Source organism: Trachypithecus francoisi, unplaced genomic scaffold (genome assembly GCF_009764315.1).
Source record: "Trachypithecus francoisi isolate TF-2019V2 unplaced genomic scaffold, Tfra_2.0 Lachesis_group17, whole genome shotgun sequence".
Classification (NCBI taxonomy): Eukaryota; Metazoa; Chordata; class Mammalia; order Primates; family Cercopithecidae; genus Trachypithecus; species Trachypithecus francoisi.
Genome location: NW_022681462.1, coordinates 36070258 through 36082817, shown reverse-complemented (window position 1 = coordinate 36082817; position 12560 = coordinate 36070258). Strand labels below are relative to the sequence as shown.

Genomic DNA, 12560 nt, shown 5'->3' with positions numbered 1-12560 from the left:
AGGGGTTGGTTCTGGTGCCTGGTGACTCCGTGCAGGCGTAGGAGAGCTTCGAGTGCACGCTGAAGAGCTTGGACTACCCTTAGGTAATGGTGCAGCATCACAAGGTCTTTACAGAGGAGTAAAACAACTCAGTTTTCTCTGGGTTATGATCTGACACTGTGACCATGCTTTTAATAAACGGTGTTTTAATTTATCTGCTTTGGACATTTGTCACTGTATTTTTATCATTGAATCATGTATGGATCCACAAACCTTTGTGTAATATGACACAAATGTGCCCAGCCTGGTAGAGGAAGGGCAACGGGAGAGGGTTATATTATTTCTGAAATCCTCATGTAATTGTTGGATTGTGATCAGGTAGATTATGGATGGACTTAGGCAGAAGGCCGGGAGATGGAGGGGCTTGGCCAGTGACAGGGAAAATGCATGACAGTCTTAGGATTCTGTGAAGGACCCAGAGGTAACAGACTAAATTGGAACCAAATGTTGAAGTCAAGGTGAAACAATTATTTTATTTGTTTATTTAGGAAGATCATAATTTCCAGAGTGAGTAGGGGTGATTATTGATGTTTTGCGTTTCTATACAACATAAATATGTATTTTAAGATGAAAGGCCACATACCTGGAAGACTAGATTGGCATTTTCATGCATTCCAAAAATTTCTGGGTCATCGATCAAAGGCAGATTTTCAATGTATTCCTTAAACTCTTGTAGGCTGTCAGCCATGGGTGCAAAATAGATGCCTGTTATTAAAAACACAGAAGACAAATATGTCTCAAATAGACTGGCTTTGTACTGCCAAGTTTGATTTTTCTTTGTGTGGTGCAGATGGTGGCTGCAATCAGCTGGCTCATGTAGCAAGGGGGATTGTTTTTCCTAAGCTTTCATTGCTGTGTCTAGTTTTGTTACCTTTTCTTCAGGCCTTGAGAATCTGATTACTGTCCTAACCTTTCAAATGCCTTCTCCAGAGCATTTAAAGATGTGGAGAATCCAGGGATATGCTGCTGAAAAGTATAACTCATGAAGGGCTCCAAATCAACGCTGAAAGGTGTAACTCATTAAGGGCTTAAATTTATGCTTGTGTTAGAGATTGCTTTCATACTTATTTGATAAACAACAGCCTTCTCTAATTCCCCAAACTAAAAGCTACATTGAAATCTAGGGTTACTCAACTATCTATATGATTGCAGGATATACAGTTGAATCTTATCGGCTCTGACTGATGCTCAATGGTAGGAGCTTTTATGAGCTTGTACTAATCAAGTTGCTCCTTCCAAGGGGATCAGCACTCAGGACAATTAATCTGTTTGCTGTCTGACTCGTTATGAGCTATCTCCAACTCACAGATCTGGTTTTTACTCAACTTGCTGTAATAGACATTTTCCTTTCTTTTTTAAAAAACTTTTACATAGTAGTAGTAATAATATTTACTATGATTTAGAGACTGGGTCTTGTTATGTTGCCCAGGCTGGATTTGAACTCCTGAGCTCAAGTGATTCTCCTACCTCAGCCTCCTGAGTATCTGGGACCACAGACATGTGCCACTATGCCTGGGTGTTTTATTTGATTACATTCAAAATACACTAGAACATAAGAGTGAAAACAAATTTAGACACAGTGCAATAAACTTTACAATCGAAGCAATTCAAAGTAGTTACCAAGTACTATGTAGCTCTGTGATCCTACTATCAAACCAGCTCTGAAAGTGGCCAAGCATGGGGATAGGGTGTGGCTATAAGAGGGTTGTGGAGACCCGACACAGACAGCCCCTGGATGGGAAACTGAGAGATGCTGTCAACGACTTCTTGGGAAACGCCTTTCCTGTAATATTGAAAAGTCATTTACCTGATTCAGAGTATTTATAATCTTCTTCTAATGTTTCAGGAGAAAAAAATCTTTTCAAGATAGTACGAAGGCATCTTTGATCCCAGCTGTCTGTGACTCTACCACCATAGGTAATTTCACCTGAAAATAAATTTGTATTTTGAAATTATCGCTGTTTTTAAAATATTGATAGGCATACCTAATTTTAAAATTTTAACATTTATTTATGTACACATTTGTTTGGTACTGAAAATGGAAAGCACATAACAGAATTTCCTTCCACCATCCCCCTCAAAGATAATAGAAGTCAGTTTTTGAAAAGTAGAAAAAATCTACTATATGTACTCTACTCTCATTATTTTGCTGTTTTAGTGTTCAGAAACTAAAGCCACTGAGCTCAATCTACATATTTCTTTTTTGTTTTTGTTCTTTTGCTTTGAAATAGTGATTTTGAGTCTTATCATTGATTGCAGTATTCTAAAGCATACACATTTTCCATCAAACAGTGCTTCTTTCGAAGCCAATGAGTAAAGCAGAATCAAGTATTTGTAGCAAGGCATTCAACCTCTATACATTCCTTATTAATTATTGCTATCAGGGTAACGAGGAAAGACAGATTCAAAGCAAAAGGGACAACTCACTTCACAGTAATGATAAGGAATTATAACTGATTAGTATCCCATCTCTCTTTCCACAGAGAAGCTACTTTCCATGTGTCATCCCCAAACTATGTATAGCAAGGAAGCACACTGGAATCTATTGCTGATATAATTTCTTTAAAATTCCAGATCGATTGCTACAATTCACCATTCACCACTGTAGTGTTCCTGGAAGGATTTCACCTGTGATACCAACATTGTCAACTTCTGAATCCTTCAACTGTTGATCCATTCTCATCTCTATTTCTTCCATCATGTCAAGAAGAAAAAATTGTTTTTTCTTTCTCTTTCAAGCTGACATGGTTGGTTGAGAGAAAGTTGTTTTAGTCTTTGGAATCTCAGTAATTTATTTCTTCCAAGACAGGAATGTCTTTATCTGCACATCCTGTAGAGATGCGTGTCTTCCCTCTCCTGTTGGAGTCACTCGTCAGTCTTGTTGGATAAGACACTCAGGGAGAGGGGAGGGGAAGTAGGTACCAGGGCTGATGGTTAAGTTGCTGAATCCCTGTGTCAGCAATTCCAAGAAGTAAAAAGGAGATGTTCTGTATCTTTCTAGGAGTATTCTTTAGTGACCCTCTGGGAAATCTTGGAACATAAAGTTGGGTTAAATCTCTGTTGTGGGTCCATCTAATATGGCCTGACTTGAAACTCCTCTTGGGTCCTTGGCGCTGGAACATAAAGCTCTAGTGTCTCCAACTGTATGATGATGTCAGGGGAAGAAGGGTGTCCTAACATATATTATTCTAAAATAAGTTTCTAATTAAAATATCTGCATTTTGACAAGAAGCACAGAAGTGGTTTCCTTACAAATCAACAGATTTTGTGCTTCTCCATCCAGATTTGACTCGATCCTTTTTCTTGGGTCAAACTGAGTAAACAAGGAACTCTGTCATTTTGACTCAGGGTAGACGACTCACAGCTCACTTTCAAGAAGGAGTCGTCTGGCTTTGGTCTTCTTAGAAGAGGGACTGTGTGTGTGTGTACATGTGTGCATGCATGTGTGTGTGTGGTGGGGTCCACCATCCATGCCACCTCCTGGTCTGGCCCCAGCATCATGGTTCCTGTGGGTCTCACTGCAGAACCCAACATAGTGGCTTCCCCTTTCTCTTCCTTTCCCATCTCTGTGGGCTGACTTGGGGATGATCCAATAAAAACTGGAGAGGCCTGAGGTTTGACTTTGTCTTTGCCAATTTTGAGCTCAGATCCACCCCCAATACCACTCCTGGATGTGTGTATTGCTGTAACATACACTATAAAATCTGAAGGTCCTCCTCCAATCCCAAATACCTTCCAGTATTTAAAGCCTCCTAAATATTTCTCTGCTTATTCTCTCCTGTCTAGTTTCCCCACTGGTATTGCTATGTCTCCATGTTCAATCCCTCATTTTGCTTTTATTATAGCTTTGTGAATTGTTGCACCTCTTCCTAACCTAAAAGACCATAATTGCTAACCAATGTTTATAAGTTAGAGCAAAATTTATTAGCAAGACACATAGGCCTTTCAGGATATGCCCCCGGCTTACCTTTTTTAGTGTTCTTGAAGACACAACTGCCCTCCATACACATTTCCTCTTCTGGAGCTAATAACTGTTTCTCTAGTAGTGCCATGTCCCACACACTGCTGGCCTCCCCTCACCCCTGCACCTTTATTGAGGTTTAGTTGGTATCCAAAAAATGGGACACAAAACTGGTGAGTTTTGCATATGTATTTACTTATGTTGCTATCTCCACAATCCGTATGGTAAACATATCCTCTGACAATTTCTTCATGCCACCCACTTTTTTTTTATTGTGGTTAGAATACTTAACATGAAATCTACTCTCTTGACAAATTAATTTAAAGTACAAAATACCTTATGATTAACTGTAAGTGCTATATTGTACAACAGATCTCTGTAACTTACTCATCTTGTATAACTATAATTTTATACTTACTGAACAACAACTCCCCATTTTCCTCCTCCCTCTATCCTGTGATAGCCACCATCCTCTTGTCTACTTCTAGACTTTTGACTATTATAGAGGCCTCATATAAAAGGAATCATGCAATATTTGTCCTTCTGTGACTAACTTATTTCATTTAGTGTAATATCAGTTAGGTCCATCCATGTTGTCACAAATGGTAGGATTTCTTTCTTTTTTAAAGATAAATAGTATTCCATTGTATGGAATTACAATAGTATTGTATGGAATTACAATGGAATTACAATAGTATTCCATTGTATGTATATACTATACTTTCTGTATCCATTTATATGTTGATGGACATTTGGGTTGTTTCTATATTTTGGCTACTATGAATGATTCATTATCTCCATTAGCTTTTGGTAGGCAGACATCCAGAATCTATCATAATAGTACTAATCAATATTTTATGAATTAATCCATAAACTAATGCCTACAAAAACTCACCATCAGCAAGTATCGCCACCTGGATAAACCATTGTCTTTTTACTCCTATCTTTTTTAAAAAAACAGTTTCAATGAGATATAATTTAAAAAACCATAAAATTCACATAAAACATATATAAAAGTATATTGAAATATATATCTATTATATATAATTATATATATATAAATTCATTAATTTTTGGTAAATTTACAGAGTTGTTTACTCATCACTGCAATCTAACTTTAGAACATTTCCATTTCCTCCCAAAAGAAATCTTGTGTCCATTTGCAGTCAGTCCCCATGTCTACTCCCTGTCCCATGAAACCACTGAACTACTTTCCATCTCTATAGACTTGACTCGTCTGGAAATTTCATATACATAGAATTGTACTTGTGGGCTTTTGTGTCTGACTTCTTTTACTTAGCATAATGTTTTTGAGATTTATTTATGTTGTTGTATGTATCAGTACTTTATTCCTTTTATGGTGGAATAATATTCTGTTTATGGATATGCCATATTTTACTTAGCCATTCACCAGTTATTGGACATTTTTGGCCATTATGAACAATGCTGTTGTGAACATTTGTGTACAAGTTTTGTTTTTGTGTGGGTTTTTTTTTTTGTTGTTGTTGTTTTTTGAGATGGAGTTTCACTCTTTCACCCAGGCTGGAATGTAGTGGCCCTATCTCGGCTCACTGCAACATCCGCCTTCTGGTTTCAAGTGAATCTCCTGCTCCAGCCTCCTGAACAGCTGGGATTACAGGTGTGCACTACCACACCCAGCTAATTTTTGTATTTTTAGTAGAGGTGGGGTTTCTCCATGTTGGCCAGGCTAGTCTCGAACTCCTGACCTTGTGATCCACCCACTTGGGCCTCCCAACGTGCTGGGATTACAGGCATGAGCCACTGAGCCCGGCCTTGTGTACAAGTTTTCGTGAGGACATATGTTTTAATTTTTCCTAAGTACATATCTAGGAGTAGAATTGCTAAGTCATATGGCAACTTTGTTTAAACATTTTTTCAAAGCAGCAGGACAATTTTACATTGCCACCAGCAGGTATGAGGGTTCCAATTTTCTCATATGCTCACCAGCATTTGTTATTGTCTTTTAAAATTATGGTCATCCTAGTAGGTGTGAAGTAGCATTTCATTAGAGATTTAACTTTCATTTTCCTCATGACAAATTGAGCATCTTCTCATGTGCTTACTGGGCATTTGTGTGTTTTCTTTGGTGAAATGTCAATTCAATTCAAATCTTCAATCATTTTAATATTGAGTTATTTTTCTTATTATTGTTGAGTTGTAAGAGGTCTTTATATACTTTGGATACAAGCCCTTATCAGATATATGATTTGCAAATATTTTCTCTCAGTCTGCATCTTGCCTTTTCACTTTCTTAATGATATGTGTTGAAGAGTAAAAGTTTTAATAATTTTTTTTTTCTGAGATGGAGTCTTCCTCTGTTGCGTAGGTTGGAGTGCAGTGACACAATCTTGGCTCACTGCACCCTCTGCCTCCTGGATTCAAGCGATTCTCCTGCCTCAGCCTCCTGAGTAGCTGGGACTACGGGTGCCCGCCACCATGCCCAGCTAATTTTTTGTATTTTTAGTAGAGACGGGGTTTCACTGTGTTAGCCAGGATGGTCTCGATCTCCTGATCCACCCGCCTCAGCCTCCCAAAGTGCTGGGATTACAGGCTTGAGCCACAGCACCCGGCCTAAGAGTAAAAGTTTTAGATGTTGATGAAGTCCAATTTATTTTTTCTTTTTTGTGTCATATCGCGGAAGTCAGTGACTAACCTCAAGTCACAATTTTCTCCAAAGCTTTCTTCTAAGAGATTTACTTTTTTCTGTTAATTGTAGGTCTGTCACCAATTTTGAATTAATTTTTGTATATGGTATAAGGGTTCAAATTTATCCTTTTGTGGATGGACACCCAATTGTCCCAGCATCATGTGTTGAAAAGACTATCCTTCCCCCACTGAATTGTCTTGGCACCATCGTTGAAAATCAGTGGTCATAAATATAAAGGTCATTTTTGGATTCTCGATTCTGTTCCACTGATTTATAAGCCCATTCTTTTTCTAAAAATATAAATGTTATTTCTCAACACAAGGTCCATCAATTCAAGACATTTTTGTAAGCAATGATACCAGCCATTCAGTCCATCCCTAAAGAACTGATGGTCCTGGGAGTTTAACCATGTCAATGCAGTCTTTTTTTACATTAACAGAAGAAAAATGGGTGCCCTTTAACAAAATTTTAATATTAGGAAGCACAGAAGTCAGAGGGAGCCAAATCAGGTTTGTAAAGTGAATACCTAATGATTTCCCATTAAAAACTCTTGCAAAAGTGCTCCAGTTTGATGACAGGCCTGAATAGCGTTGTTGAAGTGAAGATGGACTTTCTGGTGAAGTGTTCTTAGGCATTTTTTCTGCTAAAGCTTTGACTAACTTTTTAAAAATACTCTCATAATAAGCAGATGTTATCATTCTCTGGCCCTCCAGAAAGTCAAGAAGCAAAATGCCTTCAGCATTCCAAAAAAACTGTTGCCATGAGCTTTGTTCTTGACTAGCCTGCTTTTGCTTTGACTGGGCCACTTCCATCCCTTGGTAGTCATTGCTTTGATCGTGCTTTGTTTTCAGGATTGTACTGGTAAAGCCATGTTCCATCTCCTGTTATAATTCTTCGAAGAAATGCTTCAGGATCTTGACTGCACTTGTTTAAATTTCCACTGAAAGCTTTGCTCTTGTCTGCCTCTGATCTGGATGTAAAAGTTTTGGCACCTATTGAGTGGAAAGTTTGCTCAACTTTAATTTTCAGTCAAAATTGTGTAAAATGAACCTATTGAGATGTCTATGGTGTTGGCTGTTGTTTCTGCTGTTAATTGTTGGTGCTCTTCAGTGAGGGCATGAACAAGATTAATTTTTTTCTTTGCAAATTGATGTGGATGGCCTACTGCTGTGGGCTTCATCTTCAAAACTGTCTTGGTTGGCCCTTCTTAAAACTAGTTATCCATTTACAAACTGCTACTGATTTGTTTGAGGCATTGTCCCTATAAACTTTTTGTAAAGTGTCAATATTTCACCATTCTTCCATACAAGCTTCACCATAAATTTGGTGCTTGTTCTGCTTCAATTTTAGCAGAATTGATGTTACCCTGGCAAGGGCTCATTGCAAATTGATGTCTTATCCTTCTTAGTGCCTCAAACTAGATCCAGAAACAGAATTTCCAACACAGATTGAAGATCCAAATTTGTAAGAACTGGAACACCTTTCTTAATTTTCCCATAAAATCAGTCTCATTTACAGCAATACTTTGGGATATTTGTTGCTGAGATGTCCTGTTTTCTTCAGAACAACTTTTTGACAGCTCTGAGACTCTTTGGACCAAGACTAGGTGCTGGAGGGAACAGTGGATGGGTGCCACATAAAAAGAAATCGACCTGATAAAGGCTCTGCTCCCTTCATGCCAGAAACAAAAAATGTGTTACAACTATGGTCACCACTGCCAAGTCAAAATCTATGTCTATTCTTATGCCAGTGCCACAATGACTTGTAAATTTGTAGTAAGTTTTGAAATTGGGAAATGTTACTCTTTTGACTTTATTCTTCTTTCCATGACTGTTCTTGCCATATGAGGCCCTTCACATTTTCATATGAATTTTATAATCAGCTTATCAATTCCTGCAATATGCCAGTTGATCTGGGGGTAACAGTCTGCTGTTACATAGGGATTGCATTAAATCTATAGATCAGTCTGGCAAATTACTTTTTACCTGCACAATTACTTCCACAGCAGTAGAGACTGAGGTAACCTGAAACATTACTCTCAAGGATTCTAGGAGAGGGAGAAGGAAAAGGAAATAAGAGATAGGAAAATTCAGGGTAAGCAGAGGATACCAGAGAACAATTTTGCCTACATCACCACTTTGCTAAACAATTTTGGCCCCATTGGGATGGCTTGGGGCAGGAGTACAAAGTAGCCTCCCAAATTACAGGGCTTTCCCTGTTGGTTCACTCTGGGGACTGGTCCTAAACTATTTTTACTGTTATCTTGCTGCCTTCATCTCAAATATGTTTTAGGGTTTCATTTTGCCTTTTAGTCTATAGATCACCTGATACCCTTCTGCTGTTTTGCATTTCCCTTACTTGCCAATGAAAATCATCCATGTCCTTTCTGTCCCTTTTGAGAGCTCCTCCTTCTCCCACTTCCCAGTGCAAATATCCTCTCCCTTACTACTTGAGCCCACATGGTCCAAATTGGTTCTAATTTTGGCAACAAGATCCTTATGTAGTCACAGTTAATATTTACCAAAAATTTAATTCCTGAAAGATTTTTTCTTGTTCACAGGTATATCTGAATTAAGAGGTCTCTACTAGTCAAATAATGTTTAGGTTCTTTTGAATTTAAGATCGTGGATTCTGGAGGTTACACTGTCTGGGTTCAAATCTCGGCCCCAGCACTTTGTAAATGGTGTGCCTCAGTTTTCTTATGTGTAGAACGGTGATAATAATAGACCTCACATTGTAAGGTTGTTATGAGGATTAAATCTGCTAATTCTTGGGAAGTGCTTAAAAGGGTTCTTGGCATGTAGCAAGCACTGTTTTTCCTATTATTATTATTTGAGAAAGCAGCTGTCCCATTCTCTATATGTGAATATTCTCATGATGTCCTGATGTGTTCTTCTCACAATCTTGTCTTCACACAAGGAACATCAAAAATCATCACCACCACTATTAAACACAGGGGGAGGACACCATCTTTGTAAGGGCCAGGTGGGAGTAAACCAAAAACTTTGTGGTACACAGATGGAAGGCCTGGCCACAAGGACGTACTCACCAGTAATATAAATCAGTGCATCCCAGGGAATCTTTCCTTCTTTACAATAGAGGTTGAGGTTCAGTAAAGCACATGCCCTGTCACTGTCATTAAATTCATAGCAGATATTCCAACCAAGGGGGCCAAACTTCTTTCTCTCCTAGAATGAAAAATGAAAATGGTCTGAAACAAAATTTGATAAAATAAATTCTGTGTAATATATTGAAAACCAAAAAGAAGTTTCCATTGAAATTGGGCATCCCCACACTGCAAAATCAGTAAAATCATGTGGCTCAACTTCAGCTAGGCTTTCACCAAACAGAGGAAGCACCTCTTCCTTCAATACTGGCTCCTCCCCATATTTCCAAAAGAAAATTTGCTATTACTAGAAATTTGATAGACCTGTCAAAAGAACATTTTTCCTTCAGGGTAAAATAAAGCATTTTTTCATCAAAGTGGGAAAAAAAAATTTCACCTGTAGTCTTTTGGCATAAAAATATTGACCCTGTAATCATCCATCTGGTGGAGAGAACTACTCCCTGCTGTTTTAAGGAGTCTGTCCATGATTTTTCAGTTATGCCACACATAGAACCATATTTTTGTTTCATGGCATACCATCATGAAATCCTCCCCCAACCTCCTTTGTTATTTCCCTATCCTATCTTAATTTCTTAAATTTGAAACTGATAATTATGCCAGAGGTTTGGTTCCAAGTTCCCTGCTCTTGATCTCAACATTTTCCTAAAGCTTAAACTACCTCCGCATCTCAGGTGCTTTTGTTAGCGGAACAAAGGCCTCACACCCAGAACCCCTCCCCTGATCCCAACCTGTCAGACCTCCTCTAATACCTTTTAACCTATTTATCTTATATCTGGCATATTTTCTTTTCTTTTTTTTTTTTTGAGACAGAGTCTTTCTCTGTCACCCAGGTGGGAGTGCAGTGGCACGATCATTGCTCATTCACCCTTGACCTACCAGGCTCAAGCAATCTTCTTACCTCAGCACCCAAGTAGCTGGGACTACAGGTATGTGCCACCATGCCTGGCTATTTAAAAAAATGTTTTTTGTAGAGATGGGCTTTTGCTGTGTTGCCCAGACTGGTCTTGAACTCCCAGGCTCCAGTGATCTGCGCATGTCGGCCTCCCAAAAGGTTGGGATTATAAGGATGAGCCACTGTGCCCAGTCTGATTATTTATTTATTTATTTATTTATTTATTTATTTATTTTCTGTAGACCACACACATTTGAAAACCGGAAAACTAATATAATAAATATGCCACCTATGAGGAAATCTATTTTGTGCTTATTGAACTGAATTGAACCTACTGCATTCATCCAACTGATGATATTTTGTAGGCAGATCAGACGAGAGGTGAGAGCTGAATCTGTGAAACACGGAGACCAGGGGAGTATAGAGATTGAAAGTTGAGTGAAAACAACTTGGGGTCAGACACAGAATGGAGTCTTCAGCATTTCACAATGACACTTACAAGCTTTCACTTAATTATTGCTATTTATTTGACAATACACTTCCTTGTTGCTGTTAAAAAGCAGAGTTGATAAGTGTACCTGAATAATCGCATGGAAGAAACAAATGCCAAATATGATTTGCCTCCATTTCTTTCCAAGTATATTTTCTTCAAAAAACGAAGGTGTCATTTCAGTAAATGCTCGTCTGATATTTGCACGTAAGCCTTTTGGAGGCTCATTGGTCACCTGGATTTAGATGAAATATACATGGCAGAGAGAATGATTTTATAGATTTGCGTTATTTCTGAATAACACACATAGACTGAAAGCCATTGAGATGATGTAGATAGCTGATGTTCATGGGGAGGTGGGGCATTCCTGGCATGTTTGAGCCTGCTTTGTATCTTGCTCAGGCACAGTCCAGGGAGAACATGGAATGGCAGGGTTCTCAGACCTACAGTGGTTGAACCACATGTTCAACAAGAACCTCAGACACTTCTACTTAGTGTCCATTTTTTCTAAACACAGGCCAGAAAGCATGCTCAAGGTTTCCTCATTGAATTTTGCATCATCCTGACATATGGCATTGTCCCCTAGTTTGTCCCCTGATGTCCCATGACATGGGACAGGGAGGGAAAAAGCACCTCTTATTCCTCATATGCAGAGGCTTGCCATAGATCATAAACCTCCAGCATTAAAATCCAACAGCCATACTAGTATGGCTTGTAGGCTTTCCTGTTTCTCAAATACTGAAACATTCCCTTAACTCTGGAAGGGGTTCTCTTCTCATCACTCTGTACCCTTAACATTTTCTTGTGAGGGTGAGAGCTGGAAGAGCTGAATACCAGTAGGACTAGAATATGCAAGGATGGGGTTGGGCAATCATTTCCCTGCTTGTTAAAGATGAAAAGATACTGACTTCACCTCCCCATCCTGGCCACGCAGACCCCCACATGCTTCTGTGCAGGCTCTGATATCCTTGGAGGCACTAGATGAATATTCTGAAACCAACCATTTCACATTGTTCCAACCATATGCATACATTACCTTGACAGAATTTTGAAGAACTGTAACAGGAAATGTATTACTAGGCATGGAGCTTAAAAAAAGTCGAAAAGTGTCCTTAATAGCACCATCTGTTTAAAACAAAGATAAAACAACAAAAAAGGAAAATGTTTAGTTGGTAGCAGCACTTTTCCATAAGAAACAATTATTCTATAGAAGGAAAAAATCCTATAAAGCTTTGTTTAAAGACCTAGTTAATCTATTACAAGTATATTGTAAACTGTTTTAAAATGGGAGTAAGATGCGTTGTTTTAGAAACTTCATGTTAGGAGGGTTTGGCAGTCAAGAAGTAGGCACATTTGGGTAAATACATTAGGAACATGTTCATT

General features: G+C 38.5%; 1 protein-coding gene across 1 annotated transcript in view; it reads right to left on the bottom strand.

Moving 5' to 3' along the window:
* Positions 1-12560, bottom strand: part of DNAH6 (dynein axonemal heavy chain 6) — a 353105-nt gene that overhangs the window by 21295 nt on the left and 319250 nt on the right. The window contains exons 67-71 of the mRNA XM_033175267.1: positions 12214-12302; positions 11266-11412; positions 9718-9856; positions 1847-1966; positions 623-744 (exon numbers count right to left, since the gene is read on the bottom strand). Coding sequence (XP_033031158.1) covers positions 623-744; positions 1847-1966; positions 9718-9856; positions 11266-11412; positions 12214-12302 — 617 coding nt within the window. The remainder of the gene's footprint in view (positions 1-622; positions 745-1846; positions 1967-9717; positions 9857-11265; positions 11413-12213; positions 12303-12560) is intronic.